Genomic DNA, 15,173 nt, shown 5'->3' with positions numbered 1-15,173 from the left:
TTGAGTGAGGAAACGTGAGAGGAATGTTAGGGGTCTCCATTCACCACATACACTTTTGTTTTGCTCATACTTCTTCAAAATCCGCTGGATTCTCTTCTGCTCCTACATAATGGACAGAACAAACACCCACAATTAAATTGGTTAAAAGGAAAGAAAGATATTCATGTTTAAAAATAATATTATGCAGATGTCACATGCTATTTTTAGTGGAAGCCTTTGTGCAGGGAATGGAATGGATTGTACCTCTCATTGCTCAGTGACAGTGACAATGAGATAACAAAAATATATTGAGTTCAAGCGTAGTTACACTTCCAGAAAAAAGGAAAGGGGTATCATATCATAGTGAGATCGAAAACACCATCGAGGCCCAGATTTGCAGAGTTAGATGAAATCACTCACCTCATGACTATTGCCATCTTTGAGGAGTTTGCCCATCATGGCATCCAGCTCTCTGAACTTCMTGAAGGTGGTACTGATGTCTTTGTGAAGGTCCTTGTACTCCTGATACTGGTCGTTAAAAACAGCTTTGTATTTTTCCCTTTCTTCCATAGAGAAGATTTCTGGATATTTACTGAAGGGATAGGGTAAGACACAAGGCTATGTTAGATAATGTCTTATTACATATCATTATTACACCTAGTACAATTTAACCAAATATGAGCACTTCCTGTTGCTCCATGTGTACCTCAGCACGAGAGCCTCACATCCTTACCCAAAATCAGTGTCAGGATATTAGGCAAATCCTCTCACTCACATTATATAGTCTGCGATGACTCTGGGCTTCTGGGCATACCCTGTGTGGTTGGCTCTGTTCCGGCTGCCTGGCTCCTCCTGATGGAAATCTGTGATGTGCAGGCGTTTGGTCGCCCTTACTGAGCTGTCCATCTCATCCTCAAACACAATCCTCTTGGTCTKGCGATTAGGAGGTTTGGTCTGGGCAACAGAGATGGACCTCAGATGCTCCTGAAGCCAAAGTTGAAGAATTATGTATCATGCAACAACTCAAAGTATATTAGATACCAAAGCATCCAATGACACATGTACACTGTGCTGAAATGGTGAAAACAACCTCCCTCATATGATGATTGCAACTGCGTGAAGTTATGTACAGAACCAGKCAAAAGTTTGAACACACCTGCTCATTCCAGGGTTTTTCTTTATTTTTACTATTTTCTACATTGTATAATAATAGTGAAGACGTTATAACTATGAAATAACACATATGGAATCAWGTAGTAACCAAAAAAGTGTTAAACAAATCAAAATATGTTTCATATTTGAGATTTGTCAAAGTAGCCACCCTTTGCCTTGATGACAGCTTTGCACACTCTTGGCATTCTTTCAAACAGCTTCATGAGGTAATCACCTGGAATGCATTTCAATTAACAGGTGTGTCTTGTTAAAAGTTAATTTGTGGAATTTCCTTACTTCTTATTAATGAGTTTGAGCCAATCAGTTGTGTTGTGACAAGGTAAGKSTGGTATACAGAAGATAGCCCTATTTGGTAAAAGACCAAGTCCATATTATGGCAAGAACAGCTCAAATAAGCRAAGAGAAACGACAATCCATCATTACTTTAAGACATGAAGGTCAGTCAATGCGGAACATTTCAAGAACTTTGAAAGTTTCTTCAAGTGCAGTCGCAAAAACCATCAAGCGCTATGATGAAACTGGCTCTCATGAGGACCGCCACAGGAATTGAAGACCCAGAGTTACCTCTGGTGCAGAGGATAAGCTAGCCAGCAGCAGCATACCACCCTGCATCCCTCCGCTGGCTTGTTTCTGAAGCTAAGCAGGGTTGGTCCTGGTTGGTCCTGGTTGGTCCCTGGTTGGTCCCTGGATGGGAGACCACATGCTGCTGGAAGTGGTGTTGGAGAGCCAGTAGGAGGCACCCTTTCCTCTGGTCTAAATCAAATATCCCAATGCCCCGGGGCAGTGATTGGGGACATTGCCGTCTTTCGGGTGGGACGTTAAACAGGTGTCCTGACTCTCTGTGGTCACTAAAGATCCCATGGCACTTATCATAAGGGTAGGGGTGTTAACCCCGGTGTCCTGGCAAAATTCCCAATCTGGCCCTCATACCATCATGTCCACCTAACCATCCCCAGCTTTCAATTGGCTCATTCATACCCCCTCCTCTCCCCTGTAACTATTCCCCATGCTGTTGCTGTAAATGAGAATGTGTTCTCAGTCAACTTACCTGGTAAAATAAGGGTTAAAACAAAAAAATAAACGTTTCTTAGAGTTACCAGCCTCAGAAATCAGCAATTAACTGCACCTCAGATTGCACCTCACAGAGTTCAAGTAACAGACACATCTCAACATCAACTGTTCAGAGGAGACTGCGTGAATCAGGCCTTCATGGTCGAATTGCTGCAATTAAACATCTACTGAAGGACACCAATAAGAAAAAGAGACTTGCTTGGGCCAAGAAACATGAGCAATGGACATTAGACTGGTGGAAATCTGTCCTTTGGTCTGATGAGTCCAAAYTTGAGACTTTTGGTTCCAACCGCCGTGTCTTTGTGAGACGCAGAGTAGGTRAACGGAGGATCTCTGCAGGTGTGGTTCCCACCGTGAAGCATGGAGGAGGTGTGATGGTGTGGGGTTGCTTTGCTGGTGACACTGTCATGATTTATTTAGAATTCAAGGCACACTTAACCAGCATGACTACCACAGCATTCTGTAGCGATACGCAATCCCATCTATTTTGCGATCAGTGAGACTGTGATTTATTTGACCCATTTATTTTTCAACAGAACAATGACCCAACACGCCTCCAGGCTGTGTAAGGGCAATTTGACCAAGAAGGAGAGTGATGGAATGCTGCATCAGATGACCTGGCCTCCATAATCACCCGACCTCAAACCAATTGAGATGGTTTGGGATGCGTTGGACCGCAGAGTGAAGTAAAACCAGCCAACAAGTGCTCAGCATATGTAGGAACTCCTTCAAGACTGTTTGAAAAGCATTCCAGGTGAAGCTGGTTGAGAGAATGCCAAGAGTGTGCAAAGCTGTCATCAAGGCAAAGCTGTCATCAAGGAAAAGGGTGGCTACTTTGAAGAATCTAAAATCTAAAATATATTTAGGTTACTACATGATTCCATATGTGTTATTTTATAGTTTTGATGTCTTCACTATTATTCTACAATGTAGAAAATAGTAAAAATRAAGAAAAACCCTTGAATGAGTAGGTGTGTCCAAACTTTTGACTGGTACTGTATATATTTAACTGTATTGTTCAACTTTATCAATCATATGTATTTCGTCTTCCTACAGAGATGAAACACATATGGTAGAGAATCATAATTTTCCTATATGTTGTCTTCAATTGAAAAACTAAGCTTATTTGGCTACATTGGCTACTCCTCCTGCTGTTGTTTTGAGATCTATGKCGTTTTTTTACTCATTCCTCTAAGAACTGCTTGATCTGACACCATTCCCAAAACAACTTCCAGATGGCAATTTCTTTTATAATTTTTTTTTATTTAACAAAGCAAGTCAGTTAATTATGAACAAATTCTTATTTACAATGACTGCCTACCCCGGCAAAACCCTAAAAAGGACGACGCTGGGGCAATTGTGCGCCGCCCWAWGGAACTCTCAATCACGGATGGTTGTGATACAGCCTGGAATCGAACCAGGGTCTGTAGTGACACCTCTAGCACTGAGATGCAGTGCCTTAAACCAATGTGCCTCTCAAGAGTGCCCATTCTATTGCCCATTCTATTGCCAATGGGCAATAGAARTGCCATTAGTCAACCACCTACCTGATTCTCAAAGAACTCCATCTCCCTGCGGGTGGCCTCATGCCTCCACATTTTCAGACACACCAGGAAGCTGATGAGGTACATCAGCATGTTGATGAAGATGAAAGCYGTGCCAGCCATCTGTCCTCCGTCAACCCGACACAGGCTGGACATTATGGGGTTAATGCCAATGGTCATGTAACACAACCCCCCACGTTTGAGGTCATTCAGGTWCACGATACCAGCCGCCATGTAGAGGAGGAACAGGGCGACGTTGATGATGCCTTCTGTGAGCGGCCACCAGGGGGAGTCCAGAAGAATAGTACGGTAGTACATGGTCAGCCCTATCACCAGTAGGAGAATGGTTACAATCCACGTCACCCCAACCACCGCCATCACGAATGGAGTCATGGGTCCATTATAGGAGTACCCCGACGTGCCATGACTATTGTTATACAGTCCATAGGCGTTCGACCACTCACTGTCCTTATAGATGTAGGCACAGACACAGGCAAGGACCATACCCCCAAAGAGAAGTTCAAACCCAGCCAGGAGTCTCAATAACCCAGGCCAGGATTTCATATAGGAGTACTTAAGTTTGTAGACTTCCACCTTCTCCGCATAGTACTCAGCTGGATGGATACTGGTCAACTCTGATTCCTCTGGAAGATAATGTAGTTGGTCATTGTCTATGGGACTGTCCCTCAACAAGGGCCTACGGGAACTCTTGCTGGAGGTCCCCAGTGAGTCCTGAGTGTCCCAGTACCTCCTCTCTATTATTGGGCTGACAGGTGGACTCACCCTGGTGCCATTGGGCACAATCTTGACCCCATTGGAGCTCAGATCAGAGTCTGCATCACCTTTCCCCAATTTGTGGAGAATACTGCCCCATGATTGGGGGAGGAKGGTTCTCAACCTGCCCTTTAGAGYCCCCTCGTCCCCACCATCACCCACTCCTTGTACATGTGGAGGAGTGATGGATGAGTGGGCAGTGGAGTTTGCATCATGTGAAAGGTTATCCTCAAAGGTTCTCTGAGGTGTTAGCTCTGCTKGGCCATTGTTCGAGGAGATCCTCTTCGAAGAGGAGTTCCCATCCACACTCTCAGGGTCTCCGCTCTTGAATATCTTACTCCAGTTTTTCATGCTATGGGCTGATATACAGTAAGTGGGCTTATTTAATCATTGAGGATAGAAGAAAGATGAAGAAAGTTTAAGTTCATTTTCTTGTCGTAGAGGAACTGTGTGAATCAAAAAGGAACAAAAAACAAAACAGGCTTAGGCCTACTGTAATAGGGATTTAGCATTTTTGAATATGTATGCTGTGTATTTTTTCACTTGTAATAATTGTTGATATTAACTAACATTTTGACCAATTAATCCTATATTTACATTTTCATTTTAATCCTTTTGTAGATGCTCTTGTCCAGAGCGATTTACAGTTAGTGCATTMATCTTAAGATAGCTAGGTGAGACAACCACCTATCAAAGTCATAGTCAGTACATTTTTCCTCAAAGTAGCTATCAGCAAAGCAGTGCGACACTCTTCGAAAAAAAGGTGCWATCTAGAACCTAAAATAGTTATTCAGGTGTCCCCATAGTCCAAGTCGATATTCATGGCCTAAGAAGGAATTCCCCTCGACCACGACCAAAAAAATGGGGGAAACAAACATTATTTCCCATTGACGGCTATTGTAAAAGAGCCAACTTCGTTGTAATGTTTTTGTTTTACAGAAATAACAAAACATGCCGAAAAGCTGCTGTGTTGTTCAAAGTAAAACCAGGTCAAAAATATCGACCTACGGTTCGCAACGCTCCCACATAGGGAAATAGATATTGCGAGAAGAGCCCTGTGGCTTCAGGCTATTCGGCGTGGTAAATGTGGGGACCCGGTGTCCAAGTAGGCTACACGTAGCTGTGTGTGGAAAACATTTCATCACAGGTAAGACATTTAACTTGTTTAGTACAGTCTGTTTGTAACTCCACTCATTAGTTGCAACTGTATACAGTGGTGGGAAAAGTACTCAATTGTCATATTTGAGTAAAAGTAAAGTTACCTTAATAGAAAATTACTCAAGTAAAAGTCACCCAGTAAAATACTACTTGCTGTAAGTAAAGTAAAATATATACTTAAGTTTCAAAAGTAAATGTAATTGCTAAAATATATTTAAGTATCAAAAGTAAAATTAAAATCATTTAAAATTCCTTATATTAAGCAAACCAGAAGRCACAATTTTAGTTTTTATTTATGGCTAACCAGGTGCACACTCCAACACTCAGACATCATTTACAAACTAAGCATTTGTGTTTAGTGAGTCTGCCAGATCAGAGGCAGTAGAGATGACCAGGGATGTTCTCTTGATAAGTGTATGAGTTGGACAATTTTCCTGTACTGCTAAGCATTTAAAATGTAACGAGTACTTTTGGGTGTCAGGGAAAATGTATGGAGTAAAACCTGTCTCTTATACACATCTAGATGTGTATAAGAGACAGGGTGCACACTCCAACACTCAGACATCATTTACAAACTAAGCATTTGTGTTTAGTGAGTCTGCCAGATCAGAGGCAGTAGAGATGACCAGGGATGTTCTCTTGATAAGTGTATGAGTTGGACAATTTTCCTGTACTGCTAAGCATTTAAAATGTAACGAGTACTTTTGGGTGTCAGGGAAAATGTATGGAGTAAAAAGTACACTATTTTCTTTAAGAATGTAGAGAAGCAAAAGTATAAAATATATATAAATAGTAAAGTAAAATACAGATACCCCAAAAAAGTATTACTTTAAATCATTTTTGCTTGGCTGTGTAGTCCATTTGTTTGTGTTGTTGGTCTTGGCTAGTTTAATGTTCCAGTCGGTAGATAGTTATCACTCACGTGGCTGCTAGCACCATCATGAAAAGGGTCATGAGGGAAGCCCTACAAGATTTYGTTTTTTTTAAGAGAACACTTGAGAACAGGCAATGTTGAAAAGTAATCTTTAGATGTACTTTTCTTAAACGTAGCTTTGTAATTGACTAAAACAAGCAGACAACAAGAAAATAGTGCCTGAAAAAGGTCAAGTTTTTGCTGTGAGCCAATGGGGTAACCTAGGTAACCACAGCTTGTTTTCCCCACAGGCAGGCGGGGCTGCAACATTCTATTTAATACTAACTGGGACTATAGGAGAACCCTTTGAAGAACCCTTTTTGGTTCCAGGTAGAACCCTTTTGAGTTCTATGTACAACCCCTTACAAAGAGGGCTCTACAAAGACCCCAAAAGAGCTCTACCTGGAACCAAAAAGGGTTCTACTATGGGGCCAACCGAAGAACCCTTTTGAACCCTTTGCTTAAAGTGTAGAAAAAAGTGTGAGTGAGAGAGTGTTAGTGCAAGAAAATGGGTGTTAATWGTTTTTTATCTCTTATTTTTCCCTATATGACATCATTTTCTACTCACCCCCCTTTATTATAATGATGTGGCACAGATATGTTACTATAGGTCAGCTAAAAATAGAGCTCCAAAAGAATGTTTGATCTTGAGAAAGAAAATTACTGTGGCGGAATGTTTATGAAACACTTTTTTTCTTTACAGCACATACAATAGCCTCTCCCTCACAGGAGTCTGAGGAAAACTCATTTATCACATTGTGCAGTCAATGTCAGAAACAGTTCAGGTTCTCAGCGGGAGCATGCTGTTTCCAGCTCCTCGCTTCCAACTCAAGAAAGGAGAAAACAAAATTGCTTTCTGGTTTAAACCGTGCATTTCTAAATTTCTACCTGCTACAACTCACAAGACAAAAGAGGCTTAAAACGTACCTTTGGCTCACAATAAACTGACACGTAGGCTTAACGTCTACACAAATTATCAAACTATAACTTCAAATAAATTCCTAATTAAATCCCGCTATGATTTTCTTTACATGGAAAGTTAGTTTTATATGTGATGTGGAAGTTAGAAACTTCCTTTAAAATGTAGGCAGCTTACCTTGTTGTTGCTATGGACAAGTTCCACACTGAGTAGCACAACTGTGATGCAGAAACTGTGATGCAGAAACTGTTCTCAAAATGATGTGATGCAGAAACTGTTCTCAAAATGGCTGCCCCTACAGCAGGCCCAGCCAGCTCCTCTCAGGTGACTCTGTGTTATCGCAGGCGGTCGAGCTGAGAGGGAAGCAGAGCTTAAATATGAAACCTGAACAGCCCTTGTGTTGGTGCTGCCGGGTGGCTGGCACCGCTAGGCTAATCTCTGTGGGAGAACGGCTATAAATATTTACATCCAAAACCTAGATAGTGACAACTCTGAGAGAACACTGCTCAAACTTCTCTGACGCTCAGTGTATTTGACCTCGGCAGGTATTTTGAATATGTTTTGGAAGAGAATAGTATTTGACCTCAACACGTGTTTTGAATGTGTTTTGGAAGAGAATAGTAATTTACCTCAACAGGTGTTTTGAATGTGTTTTGGAAGAGAATAGTAATTTACCTCAACAGGTGTTTTGAATGTGTTTTGGAAGAGAATAGTAATTTACCTCAACAGGTGTTTTGAATGTGTTTTGGAAAAGAAAATACTTCCCTATTAAAGAATTATGTTTATTCTGAAAAAGGTTATCTCCTGTAATACCAAATCTATTCTGTGAATTCATCAGGGGCATCTCTCCAGTTTGATATCAATCCTACCCTATTAATCATATTACAACCACTATCTAAGATCTGCAAAATAGCTTATCCCATTATCTATAATTCAATTATATTCTCATAACCATAAACATAGCCTAAGTCTGGCACTAGAGGCCAGCATACTCCAGTTATTAGGCTTCTCTCTCTCTCWCACACTCTCTCTCTCCCTTTCTTTCTCCACTCTCTCCATTTCTCTTATCCCCAATTGCACAGAGAGCACAACCCCAGCAGCGATGTTCTTGCCTCTCATGACCGTGTTTTCTCAGTCATGTGTAAAAAGGCTTTGGGCCTGATTCCTCCCCACCTGCTTTGGGCCTGATTCCTCCCCACCTGCTTTGGGCCTGATTCCTCCCCACCTGCTTTGGGCCTGATTCCTCCCCACCTGCTTTGGGCATGGATAACAGGGCTGTCTTTACTGACTCTCAGCTTCGTCAGGTTCAGTGGAACGATGCAGGCCCTGAATCAAACCGGCAGCTAGTAACACCTCACCTGTAGTGAGGTGTTTCCCTCCAGGGTTAGAATGATCTAGGAGCTGCTGACACTGAGCTAACTAGAGCTCACTTCCCTGCATTGATATAGAGCTGCTATAGAGTGTAAGGTATGACATTGGTGCCTTATGCTTGTCTCTTTGTGTGCATTTTCTTCAGAATCTGCCACGACTGTAACATTAGTCAAAACAATGGCCAGCGCTACCTGTATTGACTTGATGCAGCCATCCAGCCATCAGTCAATCAATTTGACTCAATCTTACACCACTCACAGAGGTTCATGTTACATTCCACACCATTTCCGTGTGAAATAAGATTTCAAAACCTAATGATATCAAGATATCATTCTTGTCTTCTCTCAACTTTGCACTTAGAGCAATTCAATTCTGTGGAACTCACTAACATTCCAACKGGCACTATCATGAGTGTGGGTAGGAGAGTGCACTGTGCAATGACATTGTTTAATCATCCAGCTAGCTTTTCCTCCACAGTCAACAGTATTGTACATGTGTGCACATTGATATGGGGAGAAACCTCAAGGCAAGGACATCTGAAGTGTGTACTGTACAATATTCCTCTATTCAGMTGCTGTTGTGTTGATGTTGTGTTCTTGTGGAAGGTGAAGGCCACTTATTCAGTTGAGAACAATGTCCAGAGCACTGCAGATAGAAATGTAACATAGATAGAGAATGAACAGAAGGGAACTCTTTTCCGCACGACAGMCGATCTGATCTGTTTAATACATTACGTTTCTTCGTTACAAATATTGTTTTTATTCTAAGTGAATTTCCTGTTTATTAAATGTCATTTATTGGTTTCGGTGACTTTGATCACTGAATAGAGGTTGATGTATTATGGGATGTCAGAGTGTTGCCGAGTGATGTCAGTGTTCGGTATTACCGTAGATGGACATGTTCTGAAAACCAATTTGCAAAATTGAAAACATTTTATGCRAGGCTTTCTGAACGAGAAGTGAGATATGATCATAGATCTGAATTTATAGCCTTGGTTGAAGTGGTCGTGTGAGATGGAGGAYATGTTCAACACACACACATAGGCACACACTGCTTCACGGATCAGGTCCTGACGCATGGTGCCTGAATGGGCGTCTCTCTCTTCACAGCTAAATTAAGCAGAGAAGCCATGGCAGCCTGCCACAGACAGACAAGCTAATTTGTAASATTTCATCCTGTTTCCCTCAGACCTTCTCCGGGTGAGCAGGATGATGGATGCAGAAATTGGAGATGCTCACTCCAAGAAACATCTCCACAGAAAGCCCCTATACTCCTCCCTCTTCTCCTCACCACTGTCCATCGAAAAAAAGACTGAAAATGTGGATCAATTCCTATCCTCTTTGATATCCCCAAGTGTGTGCCCAACCACATTAGCCGAAAGTGATTGGAGCAGCATTAGCATATTGCAGCTGGTAGTAACCTTCGGGGCAGACAGGGAGAGGCAGTGGGAACATCATTGAATAAATGCCTCCCTCTGCCAGCGCTGACGTCCCATAGGGACCTTTTCACACTCCATGTTCTCGGTGAGGGTTACATCATACAGAGGGGTGACACTTATTGGAAAAGARGCGTGTCATCATTTCTCCCATCGGCCACTCTGTATAATTAGCGTCGAAGGATCATTTTATACATGTCGACATAAATAGCCTCGTTAAGCCGGGCCCGTACATTAATGGGTGTGGCCCCGTAGCCTTGCATTTGTGACGACAGCTCATAGTTAACCTTGGAACCGGGCCTAAGATGTCGGATGTCCCCCGGAACACTGTGTTTATGTTTCTATCAATAAGGACTTTGTGATCATGTTTTAGGACGTTCCCTTCCACAGTGTTTATTTACGGGAGTAGCGCAAGTTGTCTGTGGCTTACACGGGACCATTCTGTCTCTCTGTCGGCACTTGGCACAGTATGTTCCAGTTTCTCTGCTCCTGGAGGCTCCCCTCAAAAACAAAATTGCTCACGAAAAGTTGTGGAAACTGTAAAATATTGTAGTAGGATTTACASAGGTTCCTAATAAAAAAGAAATCRAAGTAAAAAAACAACAACAAAAGTGACATAWATCTAAATGCAAATCGTCAAGCCATCCAAAAGGTTTTGCTCCATCGTCATTTTTGCACAGAACCATGCAAGGGACAGGGTTGGTTTCTCAGTTTGGTCATTATCGTGTGCCAGTCGCCGTCTCCCAGCAAACTTCAAGACATGCCATTATTACTCAGAACTGATGCCAAAATCACACTCAGTTACATTTACCACATGAAATTGTGTTATGATCCCTTATTCTATCTATACAGTCAAAAAGGAATCTGAGGTACTGTATGTAGGCTCTACTGTAGGTGTGGTTGCAGAGGAAGTGAGGGTGATCAGTTACACCTACTTGTTTAACCTASAGGTATTTACAGTACTTAAAGTCAAAATATTAGTTATCCCATTGATGACAAAAAATGGAGAGCGAAATCMTAGCTGAAGATAGTATTTAATGACCAGATGTTCGTTCTCCTCTTTTTGGTACAACTGTCACCTGCAAAAGAAATAACAACACATACAGAGAACATACCATCACCGAATGCCAGCCATTAAAATTGGTTTATTCCGCTACTACAAATGCATTCTGTGGCAGTGTACACATAACAATGGTATACATTACTTAGTTTTCATCCTGTTATATCTAGTCTAAACACAATCAGATGCCAGCTTTGCCTGTTCTTTTAGATAGAAGTAAGAATGATTGTATTCAGATTATTTTCCTCACCAGATATTATCAGCATATTGATATGAATTTCTCTCTCTCTCTTTGAAAAATTGTGGCATTTTTGGCAAGGACTATTTTCAGAAAATGAGGACTCTATTTTGCTGTAACAGCTATTGGAATGATGTTTGGGCAGTTAACGTTTAGAAAAACCCTGGGGCATGTCATAAAGAAATATGATGTCTACAACTGAAATTCTCTATCATAATGTGAAATACAGAGAGCAATACCCTCTCTATACATTACTTTTCTATTTATATTTCTGTAATGTCCTGAAAGTTGCGCCTCGCTGCATCTGCCCCTTCGTTATTACATTTGTCCCATTTGTTCTGTGACATCCACAATGAGGTCATATTCACGGGACACCCACTCTTGCTGCTTCTAAACCCCATGGGGCAAAACGGACATCTGTCAGTAAATGAGGTATGGCTCTAATCTCTTTCTCTCTCTTTCTCTCGCTCTCTCTCTCTTTCTTTGCTTCCTCTCTACCAGCTGAAGTACCTCTACTCTCTGGAGAGGACATTCAAGCACCTGTGATGTCTGTTTACTGGTGCTATATTAAGTATCATGCACTAAATGCAATCTGAAGAGGGACAAGGGGGTTCCCCCATCTTTTGACCAAATTTTCCTACCATCAAAATGGTTGTTGGAACAAAAATATAGTAAAACATATAATTGGGTATGGAGCTTTTGTTTTTGGTGATGACAGATGAAGGAGTTAAATCTCAAACATATGAAGAGGTTAACGCTGGTATGCCTGGAACAGGTGAGAGCACAATCAAGTAACCCTCCAATCAACTCAAAGGTGTAAAAGCTGATTTTAAAGAGAGACTATAAGCAGTGGCGGACTTGCCAGGTGGACTGGTCCATTTTTAGCACAATGGGCCTGTCCAACTTCGTTTTTTGTGCAAAATGACAATTATCTGGCTTATAATGGGGGCCTCAAGGGCCGTTGTGTTAGAAATGGCAGAGACGATTTCTGGTCCCAGTCCGCCCCTGACTATACAGTAATAGAGTGATATCCCTCAGTTGGAGTGGATGGTTAGTGTGTAGAGGGGCAGTGAAGAGACATGCTTGATTAAGTCCCTTTCACAGCAAGCTGAACATGTTATTAAACCAAGAGCTCTCTCTCTGGACAGCCTGACCATTAGTGGATGCTTACAGGTACAGACTTGGTCGACTGTTTGGTGGACGACAGACTACAACATGTCTAACTGACTTTCTGATAAGGTTTGTTCTCCTTACTAAAGTCATATCGTAATGCTGTGTTTTCTTGATTGATAACGTTCACTTATTATTTTTTAAATGGGAGATCCATTACCCTTTTGAAGGAGGTCGAGGTAATAAGTCATTTGGACACCTTGTGGTACTGTGAACTAATTTACTGTCTCTAGCCATCCAAGTAGCTAAGTACTTTATTTGTATTCTTTCAGGATTTTTTTTTTCATAGAGATTTTTCTTCACGCCAATTTCAGACAGGGAATGCATTTGTTATACTGTAACACATTACTGCAACTCTCTAGATTTTCAACTCTAGAAATCCTAGGTTCCCCCCCAAAAAAGAAATCGAAGTAACAACAACAAAAGTAACATAAATCTAAATGCAAATCGTCAAGCCATCCAAAAGGTTTTGCTCCATCGTCATTTTTGCACAGAACCATGCAAGGGACAGGGTTGGTTTCTCAGTTTGGTCGGTATTGTGTGCCGGTCACCGTTTCACAGCAGACTTCAAGCCATGCCATTATCTGAATACCTGTGGAAGCTCTGATTTGTACACTCTTAGGAAGAAAAGGTGCTATCTAGAACCTAAAAGGGTTCTTCGGCTGTCCCCATAGAAGAACCCTTTGATAAACCCTTTTTGGTTCCAGGTAGAACCCTTTTGGATTTTATGTAGAACCCTTTCCACAGAGGGTTCTACATGGAACCCAAAAGGGTTCTACCTGGGAGCAAAAAGGGTTATCCAATGGGGACAGCTGTAGAACCCTTTTGAAACCCTTTTTTGTAAGAGTATATTGAAAAGGTAGACTACATTTCATAGTTTTGTGTGAGTATGAGTGCGCAGCATCGAGCTGGAAGTGAACTCTCTCCCTCAAACACATTCTCTCTTTTTTTCTCTCTCTCACTCTCTCTCTTTCTGACCTATTCCGTTAGCATAAGTTTAAAAAAAAACGTTTTCAAAACATTAAGAGATATTGTGTAATGGAGGCAATGTTATGCATTACATTAAGACAATTTCTATGAGTTTTTGAAGAGGAATGTATCTGAAAAAGGAATGCAATGCTTGTATTCAGTGTTAACATCGTAAAAAACTTGCTCTGAAATTAGTAATTAAATAACCCTCTACTATTTGTACATTCAGGCACTGAAAAATCACATGTCAATATGTAACTAAAAAAGATAGTCGCTCTCAGCTTTCCCTTGGTAAGAACAAGGAAACGGAAACTTCGAAATTGGCATTCGTGTACATTTTCCTACTCAGTAGTAATGTCATGTGCATTCCCCTTGCTCTCCTTTTGTGTGACCCCCCCCCCCCCTCACCTTAAGTGCGATTCAACAATGAACTGACGTCAGAGCTTTCAGAGGCCCTCTTAAACCGTCACCTTGGCTTACGGGGAAAAACCATGACACCTGTCTTGTAAAAGGGAAGTCCACCAGTTTGAAGTGTCTCTCCGTGTGGACAAAGGTGTCATCTAACCTTCTCAGACCCCGTAGACTGATCTGACCAGGCCAGGCAAGTCCAGGCAGATTCATTGTTGAATCGCACTTAAGGTGAGGGGGGGGGGGTCACACAAAAGGAGAGCAAGGGGAATGCACATGACATTACTACTGAGTAGGAAAATGTACACGAATGCCAATTTCGAAGTTTCCGTTTCCTTGTTCTTACCAAGGGAAAGCTGAGAGCGACTATTTTTTAGTTACATATTGACATGTGATTTTTCAGTGCCTGAATGTACAATAGTAGAGGGTTATTTAATTACTAATTTCAGAGCAAGTTTTTTACGATGTTAACACTGAATAAAGCATTGCATTCCTTTTTCAGATACATTCCTCTCAAAACTCATAGAAATTGTCTTAATGTAATGCATAACATTGCCTCCATTACACAATATCTCTTAATGTTTTGAAAACGTTTTTTTTTTAACTTATGCTAACGGAATAGGTCAGCGTACATAGGTGCTTGTTCTAAGGCAGGGTTACATCATGTCTCTGTTGTAAGGCAGGGGTTACGTATGTCCCTGTTCTAGGCAGGGTTACGTCATGTCCTTGTTCTAAGGCAGGGTACGTCATGTGTCTGGTCTAAGGAGGCAGGGTTACGTCATGTTCTATTGTAAAGCAGGTTACGTCCATGTCTCTGTTGTAAGGCAGGGTTACGGGTCATGTCCCTGTTGTAAAGGCAGGGTTAGCGTCATGTCCCTGTGTTATTGTGTTGTTGTTTGTTGTGTTTTTACGTCATGTCTCTATTGTAGGGAAGTTAGGGTTACGTCAAGGGGGGGGGGGGGGGGGGGGGGGGGGGGGGGGGGGGGGGGTG

The 15,173-nt window shown here is 41.7% G+C and overlaps 1 protein-coding gene across 1 annotated transcript in view; it reads right to left on the bottom strand.

Annotated features, from left to right (window-relative positions):
- The window catches only part of zgc:154006 (Occludin_ELL domain-containing protein), a 41,981-nt gene extending 34,097 nt beyond the window's left edge, over nt 1-7,884 (bottom strand). Inside the window, exons 1-5 of the mRNA XM_070449039.1 lie at nt 7,709-7,884; nt 3,771-4,987; nt 755-963; nt 400-571; nt 52-102 (exon numbers count right to left, since the gene is read on the bottom strand). Coding sequence (XP_070305140.1) covers nt 52-102; nt 400-571; nt 755-963; nt 3,771-4,892 — 1,554 coding nt within the window. The 5' untranslated portion in view covers nt 4,893-4,987; nt 7,709-7,884. The remainder of the gene's footprint in view (nt 1-51; nt 103-399; nt 572-754; nt 964-3,770; nt 4,988-7,708) is intronic.
- Between the last annotated feature and the right edge of the window lie 7,289 nt (nt 7,885-15,173).

The sequence above is a fragment of the Salvelinus sp. IW2-2015 genome, linkage group LG19 (genome assembly GCF_002910315.2).
Source record: "Salvelinus sp. IW2-2015 linkage group LG19, ASM291031v2, whole genome shotgun sequence".
In the NCBI taxonomy this organism is placed as follows: Eukaryota; Metazoa; Chordata; class Actinopteri; order Salmoniformes; family Salmonidae; genus Salvelinus; species Salvelinus sp. IW2-2015.
This window is presented reverse-complemented; position numbering and strand designations above follow the sequence as displayed.